This window comes from Phyllostomus discolor, chromosome 6, assembly GCF_004126475.2.
Source record: "Phyllostomus discolor isolate MPI-MPIP mPhyDis1 chromosome 6, mPhyDis1.pri.v3, whole genome shotgun sequence".
Classification (NCBI taxonomy): domain Eukaryota; kingdom Metazoa; phylum Chordata; class Mammalia; order Chiroptera; family Phyllostomidae; genus Phyllostomus; species Phyllostomus discolor.
The window spans coordinates 12,447,107-12,466,420 of NC_040908.2; the positions used below are offsets into that span (position 1 = coordinate 12,447,107).

At 37.7% G+C, this 19,314-nt stretch overlaps 1 protein-coding gene across 5 annotated transcripts in view; it reads right to left on the minus strand.

Annotated features, from left to right (window-relative positions):
* The window catches only part of ITSN2 (intersectin 2), a 115,495-nt gene that overhangs the window by 46,672 nt on the left and 49,509 nt on the right, over positions 1–19,314 (minus strand). For 4 of the 5 annotated variants that reach the window (XM_036027720.1, XM_028514540.2, XM_036027723.1 and 1 more), the window contains exons 15-19: positions 18,804–18,891; positions 14,105–14,244; positions 13,020–13,100; positions 4,360–4,496; positions 1,051–1,187 (exon numbers count right to left, since the gene is read on the minus strand). In XM_036027720.1, the coding sequence (XP_035883613.1) occupies positions 1,051–1,187; positions 4,360–4,496; positions 13,020–13,100; positions 14,105–14,244; positions 18,804–18,891 (583 nt within the window). The remainder of the gene's footprint in view (positions 1–1,050; positions 1,188–4,359; positions 4,497–13,019; positions 13,101–14,104; positions 14,245–18,803; positions 18,892–19,314) is intronic. The other variant, XM_036027722.1, reaches the window with a different exon arrangement.

The window sequence follows — 19,314 nt, forward strand, 5'->3', positions numbered from 1 at the left end:
CTGTAGGCAGTAAAACAAAGAGAAAACCTGCAGGGCTCCCCATGCCCAGGGACCTACAGGAGCCGTGGAGGCTGAGCCCTGCAAAGTGAATGGAGACTAAGGAGCAAGCGGCTTAGTTTGATCCGTGAAGTCAAGAACGTAACAGGGAAGAAGAGCACAAAAAGGGAGGCCACACGTGAGAAGATCAGCATTAAGCAGGGTCGACCGAAGGAAGAGCTATACACTTGTCAGTATGGCTCCAGAAGAAGAACAGCAGAAAAGCTCACACATACACAAGACTTGATAAGACTAAAAATATTTTACTTCGTTCATTTGTAGAACAAATGCTTTAGCTTATAAAATTTTCAACACATTGAATTGCTGAGGATTTAATTATTTATGTGTCTGAAAAAGAAATAACAACAACAACAACAACAACAACAACAACAATAATAATAATAATAGCAGCCCTGACTGGTGTGGCTCAGTGGGTTGAGCACTGTCCTGCTAACCAAAAGGTCGCTGGTTCAATTCCCTGTCAGGGCACATGCCTGGTTTGTGGGCCAGGTCCCCAGTTGGGAGCATGAGAGAGGCAATCAATTGATACTTCTCTCCTTTTCCTTCTCTCTAAAAGTAAATATAATCTTTTTTTAAAAAATAAAAAAGTATTTTAAGAGTTGATTCTGAGATATATCGGAAACAAAGTATATGTTCTGAAAAAATTTCAATGTACAAAGACGTAAAATTTTACTGTTTCATTAAAATAAACAGTTTAGTTACAGTGGCTGAACAAATATTTAAAACCGTTTACTTCAATTACAAAAACCAGGCCATGGTCTGTTCATAATGATGATTACTTTCTTTCCTCAATGTTGTTTTAAGATTTCTACCCTCAATCTGTTTTAATGAGCCTACCCAGTTCTCTTCCAAGTTTAATTTAGAAGTTTTTTCTCTGATTCTAAGATAATCATCTGTTTTAATTTTCTTTTTTTGCTTCTCATCAGAATCTTTTTTTCTTTTGTTGCTCTGTCTCAGAAAAATAAAATCTTTTATTTTTATTTTTATCCTTACATCGTTTCTCCTCGGTTTTCTTTTCCTCTTCTTGAACTTTTTCTTGTGTCTTTTCTTCCTGGAGTCGCTTTTGTTTTTCTTCTCCCTCCTTTCTAAGATTTTCTCTCCATAAATTTTCTTTTCCTTGCTTTGCTTTCCTTTACATAAAAGAGAAAGAGTTTGCACAATGTCCTAAAATTTTTTAAATGAAAATATAATACATCTTGCTCCTGTCAAGCTTAAACAATATTTATTTTAGATATAAAACATTATATAATCTTATATAATTATTTATTAGATAGCAAGGAGATGTGAGTAGCAGGATACGGAGAAGCAGAGCGCAAGGGAAAACCAGTGACCTGAGGAGCCCTGGTCAAACAGAGGGGCTGAGGAGTATGACCGACAACTTCCCCACACCCTCAGATTCCTTCCTGCCAGCCAGCCTCCCAAGCCACACCCTTCCAAAAGAGGAAACGAACTGAAATGGAATTTTAAAAAATCTAAAAATTATATCTTAATATCCTTCCCTTCTCTGCAGATTCTGCATGAGGACTGCCTTCCAACTCTTACTCGCATCATCCCAGCTAACACCCCTGAGCCTGGGGTTTAGTCACTGCTGTGGGAATAGGAAATGCTCAGATAGAGTATCTGCTTTGTATTTGATCGCTTCAAAGTCTTTTTCACTTGTTAGATAATTGAGCATTTTCCCTCTAGAAGTCCATGCTTGTGTACATGTTTCTATGAGTTCTGATGAACCTATACCTTGGTATCCAGCTGGTCAAGGTAATCTGTGCCCAGACTTAGTTATTTTAGTATTATAACTAATGCTCACTATAGTTCTTCCTTGCATGTATTTTTATGAAATTACTGGGAGACAGAGCTGTCACCACTAAATTTAGGAACTTTTCCAAGTCTCAGCACACACTAACGGGGCAGTGAAAACTTAGATACATCCCTGAGACCTGCAGGCCGGCCTTTTCTGCTCCAGCAAGACAGAAAACTTGGCTGAATTCCATGTCTCTATGCCTATAACCCCTGGCGGAACTTAAAAATCCTGGATTAATTCCAAAAACTGTAGACCCACTGGGTCACCACCCCTTTCCCCTCATCCTCAAACTGTCTTATTCTTCCTACTCCTGGTTCATTATCCTATAACTTTAAGCTTCCTCTCAACCCATTGCAAATCCTCCTACACCCTCTATCACTTCACAAAATGCTTCCCAGCACTTTTTATAAGTTGAGGGCCCTGCTTCTCTTGTAGTTCTTACTTGATTTCATCTAAAATTCCCTGTCCCACTTCCTAGTAACTTTCCCTGATACTGTCCCAAGTTTAGGATGACCCAATCCAGCCTTTATTTGGATCCCCACAGCATTGTAAACACCACTTTCAGAGTAGTTGCCACATATTTACTGGGATAAAGAAAACACTAGAGAGTTAAGAGAATATAAAATTAAATTTTGGTCAAGTTTCTTATGTATGAGTCAGTGGATGAGAAACTTGTCCAGAACTGAAAGATGCCTCAGAAGCTGGACAAAGGGCAAAGAGGCCACATCTATACTGTGAAAACCTGACTATTACCGACAGCTTGAGACAGGAGGGAGCAGACAAGACGTAGTAGTAAGACCTAGCTCTGGACTGATCCTACACGTGCTTCTGTTCTGATCTCTTTCCTCCATTACAAGCAGGATAATGACTGAGGATGAGGAGTGAAATGAAAACGTGTATCACTAATGCGGTGTGTTGCCCTAAAAGACACTGTGAGCGGCGATGAAGCGGTAACAAGATACTTGTACGTATCAACAGAAAATTCAGTCACCGCACAGTTCCCTTGGGCAATATTACAAGGCACAAGTTAAGCGGCAAATAAGAGCCTTCACAGTTTGAACTTCACTGTCTCTACTTCTCTATTAGTCTAGCATCTTTTGTTAGGGGCCGCAAATGTAGGGGTCTTGGAGTAAAGGGTAATATAGCTATTTGTTTAGCTGTCTGAATTTCCTACTAGAATTACGTATGAAGAATCTAGGAGCAAAAGTAACCCAGTCTATCTACCTGTATCACACACTACAGCACCCACTCAAATTAAAATGTGTTGGGAATGGCCATTCTGAAGCCATTAAGCAAAGAGGCTGAGGCCTGGCCCTGGCCAGTGTGGCTCAGTTGGTTGGAGCATTGTCATGTAACCTAGGGGTTGAGGGTTCAACTCCTGTCAGGGCACATGCCTACATTGTACATTCATTTCCCAGTCAGGGCACTTATGATCCCCAGTTTGGGTGCATATGGGAGGCAACCAATTCATGCTTCTCTTTTGCATCAATGTTTCTTTCTCTCCCCTCCTGCATCTCTCAAAGCAATGAAAAAATGTCCTTGGGTAAAGAAGAAGGGGAGGGGAGGGGAGGGGAGGGGAGGGGAGGGGAGCAGGAGGGAAGAGAAGTGGGAGGGGAGGGAGAGAGAAAAAGAGGTCTGCTATATAGTAATGTGTCCTTCTTGCCTCCCAATAACTATTAGCTCTTTTGTGGGTATTACGCCTGTACTCCAAGGAAAAGGAATGCTGGTTCATTGATATTTATTAATTATACTAATTTTTGACACTAGAGAACTTGAGAGAAACAGAAACGTATTAGGAACAGGCTCTTGCTAGCAGAAAAATAATAATGCAAAGCCTCTAAACCAGCAATTTTCAGCTGATGTGCTGCAAGAATTTTTGAAACATGCCATACCTGACTAATTAGTCAGCAGGACTGACCTCTTTCTTTTAGGTTATCAAATAAAAAATGACAACAGCCAGCACAACAAGAGCTGTCCAATATGAATCAAACTTATACTTATTTTTTTTGGCCAGATCAGCAAAAAATATGTTTTTTGGTGTGCCAAATTTTAGTACCTCATTTATGTGTGCCATGAGATGAAAAAGGTTGACGATCGCCACTCTAAATGAATGGCTCTGTGCTTCAGACAGCACACTGCCCTCCTCTTTGCTATAAATGAAGGCAACTGATACATCTCTGTGGCAGAAACTGAACTGCACAACATGGAATTCTACACTCGGTCTCATCACTCCACAGAATGAAGTATTTAGGTTTTTTTTCATCTTTTGGCTCTGACTCCAAAGTTCAGATTTTTCACTAATGAAACATAAAATTGCTTACTCTAAATTCAGTCCCTAAAAGAAGTACTGAATTTCTAAAATTAAGAATCTAATTAACGTCTTAGGATAATCCTTTTATTTATCCTTTATTCCCAGTAAATTTTCTTTGTCAAACTAGAGATATAGGCAACAAAGTTAGAATTCCAATAGCAATGCAGTATAACAAATTTATCAGTTACACTACCTTATAGCCTCATCTTCTAGTTTCTTTTTCTGTATTAGCTCTGACTTTTTTCTTTCAATTTCCTTCAACTTGTTATGCTTGATCTTATGAAGTTGTTCAAGGGCCAACTGCTGTGTATTGTAGCTTTTTCTCAGTTCCTAAAAAGAAAATAAAAATAAGTCAATTATGCCACTGATTTAAATATTTTCTGATATGATGTGTCACTTGCATTAAAAGACAAAAATCTTAAAGCAACTTAAACTAGAGTAAAAATGTTAAAAGTTTTAAAAATATCTACATTATTAAAAATAATGGAATATAATATATATTTTTTAACCCACATGGCCACCAAAGACAAATACTTGTTAAAACCATCTACTTTTGTACTAATTCATTTGTAAGAAACAGAATCTTTACAAGCCAATTCTCTGAATTGGTACTTCATTTTCAACATAAAAACAATGTATTAAAACTGTGGGAAAACAATTTGCTTGTTATAACACTTCAAGAGGAATTTTATTCAGTCGTATTTTTGACATTTATGTAGTTTAATCAAGTACCCATAACTTTAATCCAACAAGATCTTGAACCAACCAACCACAGAAGCAATTAGTAAATAATTTTAAAAATTAAAAATAGTAAAGGTAATGTCTACCTAAAACCATGACTAGAATGAGTCAAAATAATGGAAAGTATTCAAAACAGGAACTGAAATAAACAAGTGCTTATTGAGCACCTAATTCAATGCAAAGTGCTATCAAGATTCACAAGGAGTCCAATCCAAGGCCATGTAACTCCCAGATACAGTCTTCACTTTTAAAGACTTCTCAATCTCAAAGTTGAGAAGGGTGCCAAAATGTGGGGTACAGATGAGTGCTTTAGCAGAAATTTGTGAAGACCTGTTCAGTACTTTTTCCCCTCCTCTTTTAACGACATCCTTCCTGTTTGGGAAACCCATCCCCCCCCTTCTACGTGGCTTTGATGACTGTCAAATTCAGTGCTCCAATCACAGCACCGCACCTCTCTGCCAGAATGTCCCAAAGGACTCGCACGTGCTGCAAGAAGAGCCCAAATTCTTTCCTGGGATTCAGATTACTGAAGAGGAGAGAAAGGAATCTTTCTCTCTAAACTCATTAAACTGAGATTAAGATAAAGCTGGAGCTGCCACTACCCAGTGAGGCCATCAGGGACAGGAATGAAATCAACAGAGGACAGGGAGAAGCAAAGATGGGGAACAGAGGTGCAGAGGGAGGAAGTGCTGCAGGGACGAATGTCCAGTCTCAGTCCTCAGTGTCTAGGAGCTGCGCCGTCAGCAGCACTGCTATTGTCCTGGTGAGTGGTCCCAGCACTCTTTAAATAACCCTCTCTTTAGCTTAACTATTTTGAACTGAGTGGTTTTTACTTGGAATCTACAGAATCGTGAACAAGAGAGTAGAAAAGGGCTGTAGTCAAAAAGAGGGGAAAGAAAACAAAAACAAAATCCCCACCAAACCCTAAAGTTATCAGAACAAGTTTCATGGTAAAGGTGGGAACTTAGTATTTAGATAGAATGTTTTAGTAAAAAATGTTGGGCACCTACCTACACACAATAACCAACCAATCAACCAATCAACAACCCCCCACCCCCCACACCAAACCCCAACTCTCTTCTTTTCAGAAATAAAATATTTTATAGGTGAACCCTTTTAACTTGATTGAAATGGCAGAGCTAATCTAACAGTGTGGTGTCCCAAGACTATGTCCAAAATGTCTGGGATCAACGCTTGCAGCTTAAGCCAGCCAGTAAATGCTGCATTCACAGCCAAGTGTCCGCACATCTCAGCTTCCACAGTTCTCTCTGCTGCACCTTCTGCTAGGTTCTGTCAACAATAACAATGCAGTGGGTGAAAGCTACAGCGAAGCAGTGTGGTTTAGTGAGAAGGACTCTGGGAGCATGAGGCTGCCAAGTCTGAATGAGCCTCTGTCAGGGACTAGCTGAGTAAACCCAGACAGTTATGTTACCATTTCCTCATCTGTAAAATGGGTCTAACTATAGGACACACTTCATAGTATCGTGAGGACTGAATGGGTTGATACAGGTAAAGTGCTCACGATGGCGCTGGGCACATACGCTTATTACTGGCTGAAATCATAAATGAGGAGAATTGTAAGATTAAAAGGGGAGTAAAGAGGAGCCAACTTAATATCTGATCTTAACATGGCTGCAAGGTTAGCCCTCCCTTATCCTTTAAAATACTGCTCCAAGTCTTCCTTTTTCAGCCCCACTCCTTCAGGCCTGAGTTGATGGGCTTCCTTGCCCTCCACAAGGCATTCTGTGCATTCCTCAATCACAGCCAAACATCCAATGCCGCCTCCTCCACTGGAGCGAGTTTCTTGACAACAGGGCTGACTGTCTTTATCAAGGTATCCCCACCCAGGACAGGGTCTGGTACACTAGAGACGTTTAATTAGAATTTATTGGTAAATGGTAGTTCATAAACAATAGGCTATGCATATTAATAAGATCTAAAGAGCACCACAAGATTTGCCAAAAACATTTCCTCTGATTCATACCATCAGACTCACTCCTCTGGGTTAGTCCCTGCTTCTGGGAGGTCCTGGTTAACCAGGTCAGTTAACTGAGAACAAGTAAACTAACTGGCACGCACAAACAGAGCTGCTCTGTCCTAACAGACTGACGGATGATCTTTTTCAGTTTAAGGAAGTTCTCTTCTATTCCTAATATGCTAATAACTTTTAAATCATAAATAGATGTTAAATTTTATTAAATACATTTTCTGCATCTAAGACGAGCATACCATTTTCCTCCTTTATTGTTTCAATGGCAAATTACAATGAAGATTTTTATACATCAAATCATCTTTGCATGGTTAAGTAAGAGAAATCCAACTTTGTCATTGGTCATAAGGGATTATCCTTTTTATAAATTTTTGCATTCAACTTTTTAATTTTATTTTTTATTTCTGCATCTGTTAAACTAACCCATAGTTATCCTTTTCCCTATAGCTCTTATCAGCTCTTGATATGTTAATGATATGGTAACACGTGGTAAACTTCATGTAAGTTGAGACTATTCTCTTCTTTATATTATGAAACAGCTGTGTAGGACTAGAATTACTTGTTCCTTCAGTAAAAACTCAGGGTCTGGATTCTCTTTTGGGGAGTCAGTTTTGAGTTATTTTTGGCAAACTGCAATTTGTTCATTTTATTTGCATTTTTACATTCATGTGCAAAAATCTGTCCTCTTGTTTTTTATCTTGTTTTATAAAACAAGATAATATCCTCTTGTTTTTTAATGTTTGCAACATACTTAATCATATTTCCTTTTCACTTCCAATTTTCTTTATTTCTGCTCTTTCTTTTTAAAATCAGTCTTGCCAAAGGTTTGTTAATTTTATTAGTTTTTAAGAGAGTCAAATTCTGGCTTTCTTAATTCTCTGTATTAAATGTCTGTCTTCTGTTTCATTAATTTGCTTCTACTTTTTTTGCTTGATTATATTAGTCTTCTACAGCTTCTTACACTGAACACTCATAAGTTTTCAGTTTTGTTCTCTTACAATAACCATTTAATGTCAAATCCTGACTTATCTGGGTTGAATTTCTACCCTTTTACTTACTAGTTGTGTGAGCTTGGGCATTCATGTGCACCTAATTACACAGCCCCAAAATTTATTTGTTTAAAAAAACAACCTAACAAAAATAGAAGAGGAAAAGACAAATCCAAAATCACAGTGGAAGATTTTCTCATACTAATCTCTATAATTGACAGAACAAGCCGATATGGAAATCGGCAAGTCCAATCACCTTGTCTTCACTCTTCACAGGAGGGCCACAGACAATTGAAAGTTGTTTTTAATAGAATTCAGGGGTCCAGAAACAAAATTAATCTTTACTTTCACTAACCTCTATCTGAAATATAGCATTTTCTTCAACTCTAAATATAAGCAACAAACCATGATAATATTAGCTGTACTGGTGATATTTTTCACCACCAGAAATCACAGATATTTTCATATTATAGTACTTTTTGAGTTCAAAATTACAACATTATTTTATCTGTCACCAGATCTTGTTATTTAGTTCATTAATATAGAAGTATATAATTACTATTTCACAAATTTGTTTTTAAAGATTTTTATTTATTTTTTTTAGAGGGAAGGGATGGGAGGGAGAAAGAGAGGGAAAGAAACATTGGTGTGTAAGAGGACCATCGATTGGTTGCCTGCCTCTTGCACATCCCTCAACCTGGGAACTGGCCCACAACCCATGCACGTGCCCTGATTCGGAATCAAGCTGGCGACTTCGGTTAGCAGTCCAGCGCTCAACCCACTGAGCCACACTGGCCAGGGCACAAATTTGTTTTAAAGATATTTTGTGACTCTTACAATTAATTTTCTTTACAATCTATGTATTTCACTTTATACATTTAAAACATTCTGAGGAATCCAGAGAGTTTATCAAACTGTTGAAGAGTCCAGGACACAAAAATGGTTACGAACCTCTGCTTCAGAAACAAATATTTACTACCAATGTCGCCCAGCAGCTCTTCAGGTCCACACCTCCTACTATTTTATCCCATCTTGGAGAATGGAGGTTCCCAAGGGAGATGGAAGGAAGCCACAGCTTTCGTGCTGACAGATTCTACACTCCCTCTAGGGAAAAGTACCTCCCCAATCATCCAAAGTCAACACACTAAAGATATCTGAGAGGTTCACGATAATCTCTTCCCTGGACAAGAACAACAAAATATGTGTATAGCACATACTGGCTCACAAAGCACTTCCATATTTATGCTCTCATTGAGTCATCACTAGACTCTGCAAAGAAGGAAGAGCAGACCTTGTCAGTTTACTTTTGTAAACGAAGAAAGCAAAGTTTGGAGGTTAAATGATGAATAGTTACACAACCAGCAAGGGGAATGAATAAGACCAGAACACCTTTTTTTAGATTTCTAGGCCAGTACTTTTTTCATTGTTCTTCACTGCTGAAGATACAATATTGCATGAATTTCCTTAACAGAATAATGCTATCAAATGTCTCATCTTTTTAAGGACCGTAGTTATTATTTTACAATAATAATGCTCAGCACACCTACTGTTTTCCTGTATTAAAGGTTGCACCCTCCACCCCCACAGAAATGTCTACTTCTCTCTCCCAAAATTTCCTAATCTTCCATTCATTCTCATTACCACCTAGTAACTGTGCCTCATTAAACGATGAGACTAGAACTCCATCTTTCCATCTCAAAATCAATAACACTTCCTGCATGTGCACCCATCTTCTTCTAGTCCAGTTGGAGTTACTCCGTAAGAAAGATTCCTGTAATGGTCCAACCTGCTTCTGATTTTAAGTCTTGAAGCTGTCAACTTCCCGCTATCCACCAACAAATTTAGCTGCATCCACACCCATCTTTTCCCAATGTGTTAAATTAGAAATATTCTTTTTATCTAATCCTTCAATCTATGCTCTGGATTATCTTAATCTGCTCCCTAGGGACTTTGCTCTATCAATCACCATTTTATTCTCAATCTCATTCAGTCTCTCTCTCACTTTCCTACTCCTTCCCTTTATCCTCTCCTCAAATCTGTCTTCCTTCCTCCCTTCCTTTTGCATTTAAAAAACAGCCTTTACTTAAAAAGAATAAGTTACACGGAGTCAGAAATGTTCCTAAAATCTGAAATACCTGGTTCTCTGCTGTTTTTTTAACTAATTCTGTTTTTGTCTCATAAACTTTACACAGTAACCCCAAGTGCTGCATATTTTCTGACTGAGAACATTTAAACATGTATTTACTGCCACCCACTATGCTCCACACACTAGGTGCTGGTAACTCGGCAGTGAAACATTTGGCTTGAGTCGGGCAATCGTCATTAAGACCATGAGTTGGACACGGCTGCCTAACCATCCCCTTCCATCCTTCTGTCCTAACAGAACTGGTCTCTTCACCATGCAGCCATATGCCTCACAGAAAGCTGATACACCTCCAAGGCTGATTCAGTTTTACTTCCCTACTTCCACCTTTACTGAGGTATAACTGACAAATATAAATTGTATATTAGGCCTGTCCAGAAAAAAATCCAGCCATTGTTAATATAATGATAACGGTTTGTATGGCATTGATATAACCTGGCAGTTGAGAGTGGACTGGAATGCACACGTGTGAACAATGACAACTTCACTGTACTAGTCAGCAGAGGCAGTAGATGCCATTGAATGAGCATGTGCACTGGGTGGCCTTTGCATTTCCAGCTTAAGTAACTGTGGTTTTTAGTTGGGAAGGTGTTATCCATTATGGGTACGCCCCTCCAGGCCCAACAATTAATAAGAAGTACTGACTCAATGTTCTTCATAGGTTGAGAGATGCAATATGACAAAAACAGCCACAGTTATGGGTAACTGGTGATTGGCAGTTTCATCACAACAACCCGCCCACTCATACATCACGTCTGTAGTTTTTGGCAAAACATCAAATCACCCAGGTGACTCAGCACCCCTACAGCCCAGATTTGGTGCCCTGCAACTTCTGGCTTTTTCCAAAACTAAAATCACCTTTGAAAGGGAAGAGATTTCAGACCATCAGTGCAATTCAGGAAGATGTAACAGGGCAGCTGATGGCAATTCTAACAAAGGATTTTGCAGAGTGTTTTGAACAGTGGAAGAGATGCTGGGAGAACTGTGTGAGGTCCCAAGGTATCTACTTTGAAGGTGACTAAAGCATCATTGTCCTATGTACAATGTTTCTTGTATCTTGTTCAATAAATGTCTCTATTTTTCATATAACATGGCTCGACACTTTCTGGAGAAACCTCATATATTTAAGGTGTATAACTTGATGCTTTAATATACATATTCACTGTGAAATGATCACCACAATCAATCTAATTAAAACAGCAATCTCCTCACATAGGTACCTCTCTCTTTCTAGTGGTAATAACTTCAAGATCTATCCTCTTAGAAAACTTTAGGTACACAATACAATATTCTAAGTATGGTCCCCATGCTGCACTCTGGACCCCAGAACTTATTCTTCTTGTATAACCGGACTTTGTATCCTTTGTCCTTCAAGTCTTTCTTGCAAAAACAAAAGTTTTCCTTTGACCTCTGTTGTCTTCACTCTCCTCCTAAGAGCTGTTCACACTCTTAACCCTTCCTGTCTATTCCTGATCTGCAGCAGTCCAGCTTCTGCTTACCACTCAACTGAAACGCACTTTAGGAAAGCTCTTCTGCGAAGGTCTGCTTGTTGACAGTTCAATGGACATTTTTCATTGTTACGTGAACTGATTGCTCAGTATCCCTTTACCACGATGATGACAGACTATTCTTGCTCTCTGTGACACCACATCCAGTGACACCAGAGCAGGTCTCCTGACCACTCTGACAGTACAGGTGTCTCATCACCTTTAGTTTCCTAGTCGTCCCTGATGAAAGTATCAATAAGCAGGGAAAGGCTGCAGGCAGGAAGCAGAAGGAAGAAAGTAAAACAAGAGGTAAGAATAATCTGCTGGCCTGTGGAGAATCAAATGCTAAGTGAAAGAATCAGATTTATGTGTTTGGGTATACTCCCCAAATCATCATCAAACCCCATTTTACAGATGAAGAAACTTAGGTTTAAATTTTTGTGCAATCTGTAGCATAAGTTCTAAAATCAGATAATTGGTCACTCATGCTAAAACAATAAAGCTAAGGTTGACACTATCTTTCCAATTTGCCTTATCTTTGCTTCTGTAACAAATTAGCGCTAATTGATCACATCCCTGTCTTCGCTGTGCATACGCATGCTACTGCCTACCGCCAACCATTTTAGTCCCGAGTAGGATGCAGTCAAAATTTACCACGGTCAGCAAGTGGTAAATTTAGAGTACCTTTCTCTAAACTACAGTAAGTCATCGCTTAACATCAGGGTCTTTGACTTTTGACTGGAACAACATATAAGACAGACAATCTTACCATAGGCTAATTGTTATAAACAAGAGTTAAGTTCCTCATCAATATTACAACAAAATGACCCTGAATAAACCATTATTTGAGGGCATGCTATGTATTAAAACAGTAATTCATTGAGTGTTTTAAATACTTTGCATGCTATATGTGATAAAGTGAGCTAATTATTTACATATGTGATTTAAACATTTTTATCTGAAGTACAAACACGTCAGGCATGAAGCCTGGAAACTTGACGGAACCAAAGCTGCCCGTGCATTACTGGTTAAGATTCTCCCATACAGCATTATTAGGAAGCAAGCTGGTATATACATGATAAAACTTTGCCCTAGATGTCAGCAAATGAAAGTCGTATTTTAAACAATGATTTTTAGTGATATGGCTAAATGATTTAATCTCATATTCTCTTAGCTCTCCTTTTAATTCAATCAGTAACCACCTAATCAGTTAATTCAACTTGCGGAAATAATGTAAGGGAACCCGGTGATGCTTCTAAGTGTACTGGGCTCTTCATGAGAACGGCTATGTTGGGCAGCCATGCTGATTTCTGGCATTAGACTCAAACAGGCAGTTAGACAGCAGAAGGATATTCAAGCAAGCAGAAAATAAAAAAAGGTCTATATTGTATATGTTATTTCAAACAAAGATACTCAGACAAATGCAAAGAATAGTCTAGTTTTTTTAAAAAAAGAAAACAGTAAAGCAACTCAAAGAAAATCAGCTAGATATTAGAAAATAACCTTAAGTAAGAGGAAGAGGTTGTTGAGACAGCTTAGCAGAGACAAAAGGCACTGAAGAACAGAGTCATCCATATTCCCACACTGTAAGATAAGGCAGATAAAAAGCCAATTAAACTATGTACAAATTAAAACAAAATAATGTAGGGAAGTTAACTTGGCTGGTTTGTCTGTTCACCAATGACAAATTACTTGGTTAAAAATTTTCTTTCTACCTAATATATACTATGTGAAACATATTATTAACATTATGCACCTCAAATTTCTCCTCCTTAGCTGAACCCACATGTCTCTTTTCTTTCTTTGTTTATTCTAGAGTTTGTATAATGTTATTCTAAAAAAGCCAGCAGGAGAAAAGTCAAATAGCTGCCTGAAAAGTTGTATAATACTGTATGCTCTGAAAACTTTATGCTGTTAGAAAAAGAATAACAAGACTACTCCCAAATTTCAGTGATGTGCCATCAGCCTGTTTTTATCTTTTAGTATCTTCTGTCATAGGTATGGCTTCAGTACAGAGCTAATTCTGCACAGAATGATAAGCATATAGCATATATTTGGGCTTTCTGCTCTGCACTGCAGCAAATAATGAATCATGGTCTTACTTTTCATGCAAAGTTTATAGTGCCAGAATATGTTTTAGATTTCAGTGATTACTGCATTATTTCACAAAGGCTAATTAAATTAAATTACAGCAAAGAAGAAAAAAGAATTTAGTGTGTTAGAAGAGCTTCGGCTACCAGGACTATTATAAATTTTCCATATTCCCCATTACAGAACTTTGCCTAAGATCGTGCTGAGATCAGTTCTCTAATACTAACAAAGGCAACTGTTCTTAAAATGTATAAATGCCAATAAAAGCAGTCATCAAAAGCCGAAAACTATGGTAAATGATATTTAGTTACACAACACAATGTTTGTATCTACAGAGAACATTAAAAACACCTTGCAATTCTAGTATAGCTCAAATTAGTAAATAAATTATGAAAATGCACTACTTATAAAAATAACCGCTTCAGTTATTCATCCTATTAAATCAAAATAAGGAATGTAAAAAGGCAGCTAACTAAAAATGAATATAAGATAAATACCTTTAGTTGATTGTTAAATGAATCCATTTCTGATAGCTTAGATGCAGTTTCTTTTTCAAGTGCATCTAACTGTTCTTTAAGTCTTTGGCATAATTCTTCCTTTTCTAATGATTTTTTATGAAGTAGATCGATCCCTAAATCTGAAATAAAGACATCAGACAGTTTACATATGGTAGAAATTCCTGTCTTCACAAGCAACTGACATTTAGTGACTGGTCAATTGGTGTAACCAGAGAAAGACAAAGGGTGTACATGCAAAATGTGGATCAACTTTTGATCCACATTAAAGAGAAAAAACTCAACAGTCATTTGCCCTTTACTAATCAGACCCCAGGAAGGTCTTCACATAGAGATGTGTAAATTGGTTTAGTACTCAGAAAGTACCAGGATGTGAAGTGGTGCTCCACTTGGGTTAAGGCATTCCACCAATCCGATCCTCAAGTTCTGCCTCTATACAGTGGGCATCATATCACCTACAGGGTCGGCAGAAGCAACACCTGCTTGAATGTGGTTGGTAGGGTAATAACATGGGGGTAAAAATTTATAGTTTTACTTTGAACATTTCACCTAAAATGTCACATGGTGTGCCTGGGTGTGATACTGTTATGTTACAGATTTACATGCTTATGATTTTGTAACAAAAAACAGGGGTGTTATTGTGCCGGACCCTGTACTATATTTATGAAGTGATAGCTATAAAGCCATTAGTACAGAGTCTAGCCGACAGTAAATACTCAGGAGCAACTACTATTAAAGCAGCTTTTTATTTATTCTTAGTGATTCCAAGAATATGAGAATATTCACAGCAAGGACTCAATAACTATTACTAACTGGATAATTTAGTAAATATTACTTTAGGAGGTAAGAACAAAGAGCTTCATTTTGTATAACCCTTTCTCACATAGACAGGGATGGAGAAACTAGATGGAAATATATAATGCAGATTACATTACAATAAATCAAAACAGCAATCATACTAAGTACATATTTAAACTTCATTGTATTTTTAAAAGTAATCTAGTATAAAACTATAAAAATATTTTAAAAGGCTAATGTAAAATAAAATGAAGCATATACAGTAAAAAGTAAAAATGTCACCTTCACCTCAACCCCCAGCTACTTCCTAAATCAACATTTATTTCCATGGGATTTTAATCGGATCATATTGTCTACATTGCCCAGCAATTTGTTTTAAATTTAATAATGCACCTTACCAAGAGAGACATAAAAACCTAGCTCATTCTCTAACACTGCTCCATGCTAAGCCACAGTATGGCTATTCTATAATTTACGCAACTGTTCCCTTTTTGACTGGCATTTCAGGTTGTTTCTAATTTTCTGCTATTACATAAAAATGCTACAATAAATGTCTGTGTACATATATTTTAATGCACATGTGAAAGCATTTTATAAGGCTAGGATATGAAAGAACTGCCATGTTAAAGAATTTGAACACTTTAACACTTGAGAAACTGCTCAACTGCCCTTCCAAAAAGCTGTACCCATGCACGACAATGCCGAAGTGCCTGTTTCCATAAACCTTCATCAACAGTGGATATTATCAATGTCTTTTCATTTTTGCTAATTGGCAGCAAAATAAACATCACTTTAATTTGCACTTTCTTGATAACTACTGAAATCTAATAACATCTATTTATGTTTGTTGGCCATCATCTTGAATTGCCTCATTTCATACTTTGCACATTTTTTTCCCTATTGGGTTATCTTAATTTCTGATTTGTAAAACTCTAAATTCTTATTATAATTAGGCGTATATTTTAAAATTTTCCTATTATGTCTTTCATCATGAAAAAGTTTATTTTTGTTATCAAATCTGTAAATATTTTCCTTCACAGCTCTATATATTAAAGACTTGTCTGACAGCAAGATTATACAACCGTTTTTTCTCTTTACATTTTTTCTAGAATTATTTTATACATTCAGCTTCTCCTTTTATCCAGGATTTATTTCTGTACGTAGAGTGAGGTAAAGAGCTTCCCACCCCCTTCAGATAATCAACCGTCCCCCAAATCACTTACTGAAATGATAGTAATTGTTGAAAGACCATCCTTTCCCCACTGACTTTAAACACGAAATTTATCTTATCCTAAATTGCCATATACATAAGCCTGTTTCTCAATTCTCTATTCAATTTCACTCTTCTATGTTTGTGTTTGTGAACAATAACACATTATTTTTGGTGCTACAGCTTTCATAACATGTTCTGATATCTGATAGTTAGTCTCTTCCACCCACCAATATGTTTCTTTTCAAGTCTTGCTTAATCTTGCACATTGTCTCTGCTACATGAATTTGTGAATTATCTGAAAGTTTCATTTAAAGAAATCTGTGTAGAATTGAATACGTGGGTGAATTGGTAGAGAACTGACATCTTTCTAATTCTGAACAGGTTTATTCAGGAACATAATATGTACTTACTTATTCAGGAATCTTTTATAAGTAAATGTTTAGAACTATATATTTCTTCTTTATTCATAATAATGAAAATGTGAATGTAAATTAGACCTTTTTCACTATACTTCTAATTAAATACTTTTGATATATAAAGTTATTGAACTTTATATGAATTTTTTTATCCAGGCACTTTGTCAAATTCTCTTATAGCTCTAGAAGCTTTCCAGTATTTCAACACATACTTAATCGTTAAACTGCACTTCCACTACGTGCAGGCCCCGCACTATGTTCAATGGCAGGTGAAAAAAAGAGAAGGCTAATGCATGGATCCTCTCAAGTAGTTCAGAGTCTAGCTGAGAGATAAGCAATGTAAAAAACAGCAGTTCATACACAGTCTTAGTACTTCTCAAAATGAACACCACTACCAACAGACATACCAATACTGAACTTGAATACTGTGTTTGTCTGTGAGCACTGTGTTAGGCAACTGGAAGAGAGAGAGACAGCATGGTAGCACAGTGGGCTCCAGAGTCAGACAGGTGAGAATTTGACGACTACTACTGCACCCTCTTGGGCACCTATTTAATCTCTCCGATCCTCACTGTTCCCAAGCTGCACTATGGGAATAACAACCACCTCACAGGCCTGTTGTAAAGATTAAAGAAAATAATGTACGGAAAAATGTCTATCATGGTGCTTGGCACATGGTTGGTAATCTTAAACAGTAACTGCATGGAAAGAAGATCTAAGAGACACAGGGCACTCTACGAATTCCAAACAAAAGCTTAGTATTTTGAATGGAACTATAGGAATAATAAATAGACAGACAGACACATAAAAAGCTGAACTGGATCACACTGTACAGAGAAAGAGTAGCTCTACCAGGTCCCCAACAAGACGTCTTCTATAACCCACTCACAATCCAAAGACTAGCAACAATGGCGAGGGTGCTGACATACTTTCTGCCACTGCACAGACCTGGAGGGCTGGCTCACCCTGCCTCTGGAATGGCCGTGGAGGGGTGGAGGGTGAGGTGGGAGCAGATACACTCTGAACAACCAAGAAACGAATCACATGCAAGAAAGGTGGTCTGAGAAGAGACATGGACAGACCCTAGTGCTGCAAGGTGGGAGACACGGTAAAGAATAGTTCAGAAGAGTGAACGCCTCTACTCCTGGTGTTTCTTTCATGCGGTAAAGGGCCCTTCACTAGCACCCTATTCCCAGCTTCTTCCCACCCTCTTCATTAGTTGGTAAACTCAAGATAGCGAACTGGGCATACACAGTCTACACCATTGCCCTCGTGACTGCCCGCAGGAAACCTGCATTCCGTTCATGCATCCAGTGTTTTACGGGTGCAGCTGTTCCACTCACAGGTAGGCCATGCTGTCCTGTATCAGCTTTACCAACAATGAGGTGATATTTTGGCCTCTCATATGTCTTTTTCCTTTGCTTTGTTTCTCAATTTGTTGAGAACTTGGGGAAAAAGAGGGATGCTATTAACTGGAACTTCTAAACAGCCAAAAATGTAATAACGGGCCCTGGATGGGAAAGACTGACAGATACTCAATCAGATATTCAATGGGAGATACGTAGGATACTGTAGCTAGTTCTAACACAACATTTGCAGATTGACTTTCCTTTAAATAAACCTTCCTGCTACATTGTTATGGGCAATTCTATTCAATGTAGATTTTTAAAAAATCGTTTCTTGTTGGGACTTGAATCAAGAAAAATGTCACATCCCCAGAAATTAGCATATTTTGTTCCACAGGTATCAGAGGCGCAGGCTGGTAAAACTCTTTATGTGAATCAGAGCTGGATGATGTAAGAGATCTGGGAAGGGCACAACGTTCTGCTTGGGCCTACCACTACTGTACACTGTCACCCTAGAATCCCCCAGATTTAGCCACATAGCAATGTCTACTCCCGAACAGTTCTTTGTAATTCGTGCAGGATTTGGCCAAAATGCACATACAGTGTTGTGCTGGAGTCAGACCTAGGTCTTGTTTAATTGTAGTCTAACATTTTATTTGATTGATATTTGAAATATATTAATAAAAATCTTATCAAGATAGAAAGACATACCACAATACTTATTTTTCATTTAATTTTATTAATATAATGCTCTAACATCTGTGATATTATTCACGTTAATTTGAAATGTTCAACAAAAGACAAAAAACATTATTTATAATAGAATTATGCTATCTTAAAAAGTAAGAGAATATGACTGATAGTCATTCAGGAGAGAATAAAAAGCAAAACAAACCTTAGAGACTTACCAGGTGTATTACCGAGCTGCATGTTTTTAATTCTTTCATTTAGTAATTGCTTCTCAGGTACCAAATAGATAAGCTTATTTTGATATTCCTTATAGAAAGAAAACGTAGTGCTTGATTAACTTTGTAATGTCTACACATTTTTTGCAAACTTCAAAACATGATTTAATCACTCTTGAAACTTAGTATAGGAACAGTTCGTAGTTGTAAACTACTCACAACTTATGCATAAACTAGAATGGAAGTACGCATGATTGGAAATACAAATATTTAAACGTAAATCCATTGATAAGTGATTGGCTGAAATTAACAGGTGGTGAAGAAAGCCTCTATTGAGGGGGTACACCTGGACACCTTACAATTCTCAGCACACTGAGGGACAACAGGGGCCAGGCTAAGAGGTGCCTCTGGTGTCTGCGCTACGGGGCATGTGTAAGCAGGCCACGACACTCTGGAATCAATGAGCACAAATCAAAGAGGGAATGAAAACTCGGGATGACCAAGGAAGCAGCTT